At 36.9% G+C, this 12,963-nt stretch overlaps 1 protein-coding gene across 1 annotated transcript; it reads left to right on the forward strand.

The window, feature by feature from the left end:
* The first annotated feature begins 2,543 nt into the window (after positions 1–2,543).
* On the forward strand, positions 2,544–12,431 carry hoxd3a (homeobox D3a). The gene is made up of 4 exons (XM_053627061.1): positions 2,544–3,011; positions 5,516–6,048; positions 6,359–9,033; positions 11,735–12,431. Exons 2-3 carry the CDS (start codon positions 5,610–5,612, stop codon positions 7,105–7,107), a joined length of 1,188 nt encoding a protein of 395 aa, XP_053483036.1. The 5' UTR covers positions 2,544–3,011; positions 5,516–5,609; the 3' UTR covers positions 7,108–9,033; positions 11,735–12,431.
* Positions 12,432–12,963: the final 532 nt, after the last annotated feature.

The following is a 12,963-nucleotide window of genomic DNA, read 5'->3' on the forward strand; positions in this document are numbered from 1 at the left end:
TAAACACATTAAAAAAATTACAAATATATAAGACAGGTTACTCCTACAATATACGATAATATGATAGTTTACCCCAAAATATATAATTTTTTTTATTGAATTACAGTTTCATATTTCGAATATGAAGTTGATATTGTGATATAGGCTATAAAAGGAAATAAGCTAGTTACCATTTTAACATAATTTGTTACTCTCATTGGTTTATTCATTTGAATATTTCTTGCTATGAATTTGTCACATTTACACCAATAAAGGTTAAACAGAAGTGCCCAAATACATGGACGGAGTCAGTACATATTAATTTTTCCGAAATTTTTTTTTAGAACCCCTTCTAATGAAAGTGGGGCGAACTAACTAGTGAGGGGTTATACGAAACGGTAGCGATCCTGCGTTTGAAATGGGTTTGTGATGTAGAGTTTGGTTGGAGTAGCACCCTCAATCAGGACAATCTACTATCCAGATCACGTGAACAAATATGCTCGTATTTTAAGGCAGCGCCTTTATTTGTCATGATAAAGGTTTCTGAAACGCCAATATCGCAATGTTGACTCGAACGATGACCCAGCTTCTGTAAACGTTTGTTATTTTTTTTTTCCAGTGGGAGGTTGACTGCCAGCAATATTTCGTTTTTGGAATAAGGATACCTGCTTGGCTTTTTATTGGTAGTTGAGTGAGTGGCTTCCATTCTTTCGGGAATACTGTCTGCATTGGTATATGGAAATGTTTGGAAAAGCGCAAGCTCTGGTTTAGGACTGTGCTGTGCACAGACAAAGGGTGAAGGATATATCCGAGGTGCTACAAGGATAGGTATTGAAACTGAGAAGCGAGACTCTATGATGAATTGATTCCCAGGTAAGCAATTGCATGGCAAAACGCAACCTTTAACCATGGACTTTACCAGGGAAAAATATGATTTATTCCATTCAGAGCAGATGATCTTTATTAACGTCTCCGGGTCTTTGACTAAGCAAGGACAATTTATGGACATCGGGGAAATTTGTAGAACTAGTTTACAGTTTTGAGCATCAGTGGGTACTTTCCAAAGGTTAGTTGGGACGGTTGTCTCATTCGTACAACTGAAGTTGGATTTTATAGGCTAGCTGATTTTGCGATCTGACAAATACAAACTAAAACAAAGAGTGGAAACAACTGCAGTCTCTCCTTATGGCTCATAGCTTGTAAGATCGTAAATCACTTTAATTTGTTGTCTTATACTCACAGTAATGTTAGACATGATATATTTGGTTTAGATTATATGCATTGTTAAGCAGTAACGTTACCATATTCAAATCAATTCAATTGCTATATTTCGGATTGTGGGTTTTCGTCTAGAATTCGAGATTAGAATAAATTAGACTTCAGAGCACCTTAAAGAATAACAATATGAAACCTATAAAAATTTTACATTCAAGCAGAATATATATATATATATATATATATATATATATATATATATATATATATATATATATATATATATATATATAAACACATACATACACACACCGGGATTAAGAGGTTGCTGAAGATAAATGAATGGTGGATTTTTTTCTTCTCCCTTTTCTTTTTAAGTATTGGACCTATTATCGAGCGCTTAACAACCAAGACATACATAAAAAATGGTATAATAATAAATGTGAGTTTGAGAGTTACTAGTGACTATATACATAGTAGTGCAAATAAAATAAAGCAGGCGGTTCCTGGGACCAACCAGGCTGTGTGTTAGGTGTTATTGTAGTGACAGAAAAGAAATAACAAAAAATAAATAAATAAAATAAATAAAATAACTGTTTTAATCTAGCTTAAATAAAGTTATGATGGTATCGAAGCATATACGAAATATACATATTTTTTTTGTCAAATAGTCTAATCGTAGCCTACCGACGTCTCCGAAAGGCTTTGGAATAGCGCTGTATTCTGTATTCTGCTATTCTCCTTTCTATATTGGATGGCTAAACAATAACCATTAATCAACAATACTAATTTTAGCAAGATTAGCCGACAAGAGATGAAGAACATAACATTTACTACAATCACCGCTACAGATTCGTAGACATATTTAAGCTCGAGTTCATACATCATTATTTTAACAAGCTATTGTGCCATTATTCCTACCAAACTTACCGTAACAATGCGTGGGTGAAAACATTGTAGTCTGATAAAGGCAAACCATGTTAAGCAACAGAGACAGCAGCATTTATCCCATTAAGCAAAACTTTAAATACGAAGCTCCAGCAAAAGTGTACCACATTTCAAAGCTGTTAATCGTATTTGGAAATGTTGCGGTTTCCTTATTTTCCGCCAAGATTTACGAATGCGCTAAACAGCAACGCAACTAGCTTGGAGACAGAGATCTGGAGATGTGTTTAAATATCTCATCTTCACGGGGTCTTTTGATTTAAAAACACAGGAGGAAAAACTTGTGCAGCGTGGATTGCATTGTGACTTACTTGAGCACCTTCCGCCCGTTGTTCATTAATCAGTGAGTTACGGCTGGAGAAGCCAAAGGTCATCCAAAAGGCTTATGAGTGCTAAATATTTTGGCCAGCTACTCTTTGTGTAGAATCGCTTGTGTCAGTTTTTTTTTCAACCTGCGTTTTAACATACATTTCTGTTGCTTACGCTGGCGACAAAAAGTAAAGTTGATTAAACAAATAAAAAAAAAATAATAATAAATGTGTGAATCAAAAACACATTTCTATTTCGTGGCTTTATTTTCTTGTTACATACACGAGTCCTTGTACATATGTGGTGTAGGCTATGTTTGTGTACATACGTGTTGTAAAGTTTAAGTACAAATTTCCAATAACAGGAGTGTATCACATACAGAAAAACAATAGTTTTAAGATGCATAGGCCCCTTTATTAAATAAAGCTTTTTATGGAGTCCTCCGAAGACCGAAGTAAAAACACAGTTAACACAATCAATAAATTATTTTCATCCTCCAGGTCGTGGACCAAATAATGAAAAGCGCTTGAGGGAAAACAGAAAACAGTGCAATAAAGGCTACGGTAAGTAACTTTTTTATTTAATGAAAACAAAATACATTAAATATTATTTTAATTCATTACACTTTTAACTTTGCAGAAGATGAAAATCTATGCCACGCAAAAGTGTTACATTTATAAAACTAAATAAATTGATACAAAGTCACACCGTAATGAATCATGTCAGATTTGATGTGGAATACAATATAAAAAAACTAGCTATATGTGCTTGATACATATTCCAACTTAATAGGCTAGGAGTTACATTTACATTTACATTTATTCATTTAGCAGACGCTTATTATCCAAAGCGACTAACAGCACCGAAACTAATTTTTACACACGGAACTCTGGGCCTACACAACACAAAGCTTCAGTATACATGCCATACAAAATTTACTTTAAACAGCATTTAATATATATATATATATATATATATATATATATATATATATATATATATATATATATATATATATATATATATTCACTTATGAATATATGCAAGTGACTTTTATAATAAGAAAATATTAACCACATATATCCTAAGACGAGAGCAGAGTATACCCGTCTCCATGCAGTCTTCACGCTTTCAATGCATATTTCTTGATTTCAGTCCAGTATCCTCTTCGACACATAGTAAAATGACGCCGCATTACTTTATTTCAAGACCGATATCGTACAATGCGTGGTGCAGAGTGTAGTAGCTGTATTTATACTGACTGCATGTTTGGGTGTACTAGCGGAGTAAGGCATTCTTTAACCCGAGCATCCTCCTACGCTTGGGGTTTTACACTACAGACCTTAACTCGTCTTTAGCTTCACCTCGTGTTAGACATAACAGTTATAGCTGAGCAGCCATACATTTTGAGGGTTCCACAGTGACAAGTGCATTGAAATGCCTACCGTGGAGCTCCAGGCCGTCTATTACTGTATTAAGCTGTGCTGACAAGTTATGAGCCATACTTTATGTTTTAAGGGATTAAATACGGAAGAGTCGGAAATTCTAGTGTGGCCGACCGTAAGTCACGCAGCTCTCGAGCACTTCAAAGAGCTAAAGTGATCAGATTGCACCCATGCATTTACCACGCATTTATGATATGATTAACGTAGTTTGGTAGCCCTCCCACCCACCAACACCAGTTTCCATAATGGCAGTCATTACTAGAAAACAGAAGTCACATGCTGCACCTCTCATCAATTATGAGAAATACGTTATAAGGTAAAAAGTCGAACAGAAAATATTTTTAATTGAGTCAAATAGGCCTACAGATGCATCGGATTTCGGGAACAGCGAATTGCTTACGACAGATGATGATAACGGGCTACAAACGATATAAACATTAAAGATGAAACACGACACCAAGACAGCGCTCCTGAGATTTTGACTGATTTCGGCGCTATGATTTGCATCCCGGTTTGAGTGGTTCATATAAAGTTCTACAGGTATACTTGAAAGCATATATATGATCTTTAATATATTATTTTCTTTTAAGCATTGATAACAACTGTCCAGGACGAGCGATGATGTGGTAAAGAAAGGGATATTGTTCTGGCCAAAACTGCTGATTCGCCTTCTGTCGTCTTTACGTTTGACTCAGTAGGGAACTTTCAGAAAAAGTTAAAGTTTAACTCTCTTGTTGCACTCTTACTTAGTCTTCTGAAAATGAAAGGCTTGAAATGTTGCTGAGGAAAGAGAAGCTTTGAGTGACCAATTTAAAAGCGCAATCAGGTGCATTATGGCAAATTTACTTCTAACGCAATGGCTGTTATCGAAAAGACAAATCATAAATATATACCCCAATTGGGAAAATGTGTAAAATGTGTAAAACAATGTTTTTAAAAATCGGGCGATTGGGATATTCTTTATGTCTGTGCATAAACATCATTTTATGAATCAGTTAAGTAGCCTAGTATACTATAGGCCTTGATTAAAATTAATCTGAAGAATGAATGGCTGGATGGATAGATGATTGAATGAATTAATAAATGAATGAATGAATGACTTTACGCTTAAGTTCAGTAGAACACTGAAGCACAGCAGTAAGCTATAACTTGATAAAACTTATACTGACCTCAGTTCCTCGCATGTGCTTAAAACATAATGCTGGAGTTCAAGGTTAGGAACGTTTCAGCTAGGTTAAACTTAGTAGTTTACCTGGGAGCGCGGATAAAATCAATATAATTTATACAAGTACATTTAGTTTTTTCGTTTCAAAGTGCAATTTGGATTCTTAGCATAATATAAAGTATATACAGGTAACAGGTTTAATGAATCAGATAAATATGAATGCAAATTGTAAATGAAGTTTTGCTAAATACATAATTGAAATCGGTAGCAATAAGAAACTGATAAAACTTGAAACCAAACATTATACATTTTAAGGAAATGTGTTTTTACATCGTATGTAAAAACAAAACAAAACAAAATCAAATCAAATCAACGCAGTCTACGCCCACTATACTCAAATCAGTAACGATTTTAGTCTTAATTGATGTGATTCGTGAAATTGCTCCTTTCTTTGCAGATCAACGTTCAAAGAACCGGTGGGAAGTCCCAGTTACATGACACAGAAGCCCATGCCATTGGACAAACATACCAAGTAGTGAAAAATCTTCAAAATGCAGAAAGCCACTTATTATGATAACGCTGGACTTTTTGGAGGCTACTCATACTCAAAGTCTGACTCATATGCGTATGGGCCCGCCCATCAGTCCTACCCCACCTCCAGCATAGAAAATGACTATCAGGGTCCCATCTGTTCAGTACAATCTACAACGGTTCGGCCGCCGGTGCACAAAAACAGCGACATCAATGGCAGCTGTATGCGACCAAATGGTAGCCAAGGCAGCCAACCAGAGAGTGTTGGTGACCAACAACAAGCGTCTCCTTTAGCACCCACCTCACCCAACTCAAGCAGCACCACCACCCAGAAAAAGAAATCTCCCAACAACAATGGCTCCAACACTGCCACCCCAGTCATCACCAAGCAAATATTCCCATGGATGAAGGAGACGCGTCAGAATTCAAAGCAGAAAAGTACCAACTGCACAACTCCAGGTATAGCCTATGTGAACATCTATTAGTCCAGGTGTGTGCATAGTATAGGATATTTGTTTGGGAAGTATTGGAAGTGACTGGCCTAGTGCATTAATGACGGTTTATCAGGTGTATATACAGGTGGTAGAATATATTTACTTGCAGAACGAGTAAAAAAAAATAGTTCAATTGTTTGCACGTCACTCCTTCCCCAAGTATTAAAATCACTTCATAGGCTCCACAGAATGAATTAAAATGTCAACATAGTTTGTTTGACGTGTTTCCGCTTTTTATATCTTAAAACATTGAATTTTAAAACTATGCATTTCAGGAGAGACCTGCGATGACAAAAGTCCACCTGGTCCGGCCTCCAAGCGGGTGCGCACTGCTTACACCAGCGCCCAGCTCGTGGAGCTCGAGAAAGAATTCCACTTTAATCGTTATTTATGCCGACCACGAAGAGTCGAGATGGCCAATCTGCTCAATCTCACCGAGCGCCAAATAAAGATCTGGTTTCAAAACAGGAGAATGAAGTACAAAAAGGATCAGAAATCCAAGGGAATAATGCACTCTCCCTTAGGACACTCTCCGGACAGAAGCCCGCCGCTAAGTGGGCCCAATCACGTTGGATATTCTGGTCAGCTTCCAAATGTAAACAGCCTGAACTATGATGCCCCGTCTCCTCCGTCATTCGCCAAACCTCAGCAAAATATGTACGGCTTGGCTGCGTATACGGCGCCGTTGGGCGGCTGTATACCGCAGCAAAAAAGGTACCCGGGTGCAGAGTATGAGCACCACGGCATGCAAGGGAACGGAAGCTTTGCCAATGCTAATTTGCAAGGCAGTCCTGTGTATGTTGGGGGAAATTTTGTTGATTCGATGCCAGCTTCGGGCCCTATGTTCAACCTCGGTCACCTTCCTCATCCTTCATCCGCCAGTGTGGACTACAGTTGTGCCGCTCAGATTCCGGGCAATCACCATCATGGACCGTGTGACCCTCACCCCACATACACAGACCTCAGCTCTCACCACACTTCTCAGGGAAGGCTGCAGGAAGCGCCGAAACTTACTCATTTGTAAGGATCTCACGTGCGTGTGCCCAGGCGAAGTGTCGCTTTTTATTACCTCATGAGTTAAAAGTAATTTATATAACTACACTTCGAGAGAGACACAATGTATTACTCCTGTATTATTATAGATAGTACTATTACTGCTATGACTGTAACAATTTTTTAAGCTGTGGTCCATATCTCTTGACTGTTGAAGATGCTTTGTTGTCAGTCGTTCAGATCTTGAAAGAGCAGTGCGTGATATGAACGAAATTTCATATCTTATTACTTGAAGGTAAGTTCTGTAGATTTTAAAATATTAGGGTCCCATCTTTATAGGGATGGAATTTGTAGGTAAAATATCATTGCCATTGTTAAGTCGTCTGTTAGTCATTGGTACCACACAGTTCACACTAAAAATGTCATTATTTATTATTTTCATCTAAGATGTTATAGCAGACATTTATCACTATTGTATATTTATTATTTAAGACTTTTGTAACACATATTATTTATCTTTTCATGTGGATTATTTATATGGATTATAGTAAAAGTTATGCAACCTAATTGGGGAGACTGCGTGCGGCATTATCAACACAAACAAAACGATAAGATGTGACTGGCGTATTTGTTTTTTCTTTTTCTTTTTCTTTTTTTTTTTTTTTTTTTAACTTTTTTTGTTTGTTTGTTTGTTTTGTTTTGTTTTGTTTTGTTTTGTTTTTTGCTGCAGCAACTCGAAAACGGACGGATTTATGTGTTGTTTTTTTTCCAAACGAAAACCTGGCACATTGTTTTTTATTCTCACATTTTTGCCCTAATCACCCATAACACATTTTATTTCGTGAGTGAACAGTCCACGCGCAAACTGACAAAATGGTAACGATATGGAAATGTTATATTTTATTGTGTTATAGATTTTGTAAATAAAGTGCTTAAACTGAATGAGTGAAATCATATTTGTGTAATCATACATTTATTTTATTCAACATATAATAAGATGGACTTACAAAACTGTACGTCGAGTGGACCTAATGTTGATATTATCTCATTCCCACCCAGGATATCTCATAATGTATAAGACCAAGACGCCATTTTGAAATGATATCGACAGTAAACAAAGAAGGCAGGGCTATATCCATGCGCACACAACGCGCATCCTTGGTCGCCATTCAGAAGTAATAATATAGCCTAAAGAGCATAAAAATATTAAATGTATTTATGCGAATAGTCTATTTTACGATAATATCAATTTGAACATGGAAAACGCATTAATTACGTATTAATCACGAAATATATTTAATGGTTAGTAGGTACTGAAGTAGTGCAATTACAAGCCATTTAGATGACCAGATTAAGGTTACCGCTTATTTACGCATTAGGTTCTTTAAAAATAACAAAAATAATTGTTTATTTTCGCGATATTTACACATCAATTGGGCTACTGCAGAATACAGTTTTGTAAACACGTCTCAATATGGAATCAAATACCCTACCACAATTCAAATAAATAAAGCTATTCAACTAAATATTATGTCTCTTAAATATCATCCAACAAGTACTTCTACGTTCGTATTTATTTAAATCCACCTTATAACTTGACGATGAATAGCATTGAGAATTTAAGCATTTCTACACATTGCTAGTTTTATAGGCATGGCAATCCTTCCCTGACTGAATGTCTCTCTCACCCTCCTCCCCCCTAGCGAGGCATTTCAAAGCTCATTAATCAAAAACTCGCCGCTTTCAGCCTCGCCACTGATTCCACCTCCTTATGAACAAAGCTTTTGCATTCCCAACTCTAGAAACACATTTCAAACTGCGAGAGGCCAAACTTTGTTCCAAGAAAAGGAGTGTGACAGCATGCTTGCGGTGCAATCAGGGCACGGATAAGAGAAGGCTGGAGATGTTAAAGCTACATAGTGGAGATGAGACGCTCACTGGTTTACTCTGAAGAGGGGTAGGTACACCCTATTTACAATTCATATGTTATGTTATGCATATATATAACCAAGTATTTATACGAAATACCTGATAATGGTTACTGCTTAATACTCTAGGCTACTGCACAAAAGCGCCTCAGTAGAAATGACGAATTTCAAATGGAATGTTACAGAAAAGATTTTAGTCTGAATTTGGGGATTTCTCACAGGTTTTCGTTTCCCACGGCCCTACCGTTTTGGTCGATGCACAATAATGGCAGATATTTTCCCACATCATTATAATGAATTGGTGGTTCTAAATTGCCTTATCCAGGTCGCCCTGGCTAAGAAAATAACCCTGTCAACCTTTTGACATCGGAAGTGACCACGATGAGTTGAGACAGACAGGTATTTCAGACAGACAGAGAAAAATTATGTAAAACAAGGCATGTGTAAAATCTGTGGACTGTCGGGCTATTTTATAGTTAGGCCATGTAGACGACATATGAGATTATGGTGCTCTATAAACTCTGTACTAGTCCGAGCTTCCATCAGAAACAATATGATTTATCATAGTGGGCCGTGGACCAGCTGACTTAAACAAGCAGTTAAATAAGAATAAGGCTGAATAAATAAAGTTGGATTTAAGATTTAAATAAATAAATAAATAAATAAATAAATAAATAAATAAAAAGGAGTTGCTTCGGTATGCCTACTGTAACTTTGTCAATTTGAGTTATTTTAGCTTTGTTCACAATGGTTTTAAAATCTCAGAGCTCAAATTAAGTAAACGAGCATGGTCATTACATTATTACGAATTTTAATTAGAAAAGGGAAAAAACACCTGAAAGTAGTTTGCTGTCATTTTACAGCCACAGTAGTTCCTGATCCCTTAAACTGCCCATACAAACATAGGGCCTGTGTCTAGTATTGTTTTGAAACTAAGTTCAAAACCAGGTGTAATTAACTAGGTGTGTTGCGCAATTACTTGAAAGTACTGGTGCATACTCCCATGCTAATGATGATAATGCATTTAGCATGCTATTTTCCCTAAATAATAGAGCTATTTAGTTCTTACAAAGTCAATGGGGTACCTATATAAAATAGCCTACAGTCCTACCTATTTTGGAACATTATTAGGAATCATGCGTGTTATTGTGTTCAAATGCTAATGTGCTAAAATGCAAAATGCTAAAAAAAAAAAAGAAGGATTGAAACAGGTTTCATGGAGCTACTTTGTGCCTCACGTAAAGGAAGGTTAATAATCTATATACAGGTGCAGGAATCATCGACGCAAATTGAATTATAGACTTGGATATGAGCATACAATTATTGGCTTAAATTATAATTGTACTAGTCAGAATGGAAGGCCAATAAGGTATTAATAAAATGGGAGGTTGGACTAATTTAAATGGAATTAATGTAGAGCGACCAATTCTATTTTGATTATATATAGCCTATATATCATTGTTCGCCTCAAATTTTCACAATTCACTGTCGCAGCTGATGCATTAAAAATGGGGAAAATACATTCGTCTACAGTGTGGCCTAAGCCTAGCATGTTGAAAGCGACCGAGCAAAATTCATCTCCTCACAACTTAAGGAAAACATTAACCCATAGATGAATAGCTTGAGCGTTTGAGAATGGTGAAGGCTTGTTTAATCTCGCTAGCCTGATTAATGAGCTATTAAAACGCACAGAGATAGTCTATGAGGAAAGTGCAGTGAGTAATAAAGAAGACCCAAAGATCCGAAATAAGGAACGTTTCTTTTTAAAACCTAATTAAACTGTGTATTGCATATATTTAGTTTGTGAGTTTAGTTATGAGTAATAGCCTATTTCAAACATGGTGGGGGGGGGGGGGGTGTATACGAAAGAGCAATATACATAGGTTAAAACTAGCAAGCAATAAAGTGATATATAACCTTCATTATTCAATCCATGAAGGCTAAATGCTACAGTTTAGAACCAGTGCAGAAAGCGGAATACAGATATGGGGTTCGATTGGCTGGGAGGGCTAGACCACGCCCCTCTTAGTGGTGGACATTATTTACATGTTGAGCCTCAAAATACAGTAAGACATGAAGACAAGCGGAGGTGGCTATCATACACCCTTTGAACTGACCACCTAAGAAATATAATGTCCTTGTATTCAGACTGAAGCAGGGGCATGTCTCTCAGATCTAAATTCTGTCAGGTGGAGCAGCAGGGAGAGACCCAGGGGAGACTAGAGACAGGTATTGTGGACCATGTTATTCACATACCTCTGACATCGGATGTGCAATATAGCTCGAGTGGGTTTGAGGCGCCGCGGCCAAATGCCTTATTTACTGATGATAGATCCTTTGGATCGTACGCTGAAGCCGAGGACTGCATTATGCACGGTCAGTTTACAAGCCCTGTATACTCAAGAAGCGCGTCGTTCTGCCTTAAGGAATCTTGCCTCCACAGTACAGACGAAGAACAACCGTACGTGCAGAGCGGGAAAAGTTTACTCGCTTACGATAGTTACCAAAGTTTTACTCCGCCTCATGGGAGTTGTTTAATAACACTTCGGTCAGAGAACACGGGGTGTGCAGTTAACGGATTCGACTGGATGAAAACAAAAAGAAACAATTCTAAAAGTAAGTTTTAGACATGATACCAGACGGGCGTTGTTTATCTGATAGAACATAATGCCTATGATGCTTTTAAATATGTCCAGCCTACAGGTCATTTACGGTATAATATGTTTACAGGATGTTCTTGCGGCTTAACTACAGCAACAGCTCGCACCAGTTTCACTACCGGACAGGTGACTGAACTGGAGAAAGAGTTTCACTTTAATAAGTACATCGGAAGGCACAGAAGAGCCGAGATGGCGAGCGCGCTGCATCTGAGCGAGTCGCAAGTGAAGATCTGGTTCCAGAACAGAAGAATGAAGCAGAAGAAGCGGGAGAAGGAGGAGGGCCTTGTCCCGATTACGCGCTCTACAGAACTGCACTCTTCCTCCACAGGCTCCCAGCCTGCTCACCTCCCCTGCTACTCGTGCTATCATAAAAGTGCCTCTACGCGAAAACTCACATAGCCTGGGTATCTGTGGCAAATACCCAAAGGTGCTCAGATGATTGTTTGCACTATTTATAAGTAAACTGACTAATAATAATAATAATAATAATAATAATAATAATAATAATGATGATGATGATGATGATCATCATCATCATCATAATATATATTTTTACGTTGTATTAGCAATCTCTCAAAAGCGGGACCTTATTGCTAATTTGCCAAATATGTCAAATGTAAATTTCAGTGCCTTTAAAAGCCTACATTGTCTAATTCTCAATTTTTTCTAAGGACCATGAATATGTATTTTAGTTATAAGTTCTTATATAACTATAACTGTGTCTTAAGAAAAGATTGTCTATGTTTAGATTATTAACATGCAATGTATATCTGAACTAACACTATTGTCATAATAAATATAAATTATACTTCTATTGATTGTACAACAGTGCTGTCCATATGTATCACTCTCAGGTTAGGACTGTGCAACACACGTGGTTTCAGCATAGGATCTTTATTTTCCATTTATTTAGTCTTATGTGTAAAAATACACACATACAATATAGCAAAAGAGAAAGCTCCCAGATAACAATTACTGGCAACTGTTCCAGTAAGTGTAAAGGCTGCACAACACTTATAATTAAAAGCAAATAGCTACTTGTGAACTATTCACGAAGATAAGAGCCAGATGATCCAAACACAATGGTTTTGTAACATAACCTCACAATACACCTAGTCTTCACATGATTACCAACAAAGCGATTAATTGTACCTTGGCTAGATGCATTTTTGAATATATAACCCTAGTTCCAAAAAAGTCGGTGAGACTGTGTAAAATGTAAATAAAAACAGAATGCAATGATTTGCAAATCTCATAAACCCATATGTTATTCACAATAGAACATGGAAAATATATCAA

Source organism: Ictalurus furcatus, chromosome 6, assembly GCF_023375685.1.
Source record: "Ictalurus furcatus strain D&B chromosome 6, Billie_1.0, whole genome shotgun sequence".
Classification (NCBI taxonomy): Eukaryota; Metazoa; Chordata; class Actinopteri; order Siluriformes; family Ictaluridae; genus Ictalurus; species Ictalurus furcatus.

Excerpts from the sequence above, each read along its gene's own strand:
- hoxd3a (XM_053627061.1), top strand. The coding sequence starts at position 5,610 with ATGCAGAAAGCCACTTATTATGATAACGCTGGACTTTTTGGAGGCTAC. Across the intron at positions 6,049-6,358 it reads TACCAACTGCACAACTCCAG|GAGAGACCTGCGATGACAAA; the intron begins GTATAGCCTATG and ends TATGCATTTCAG.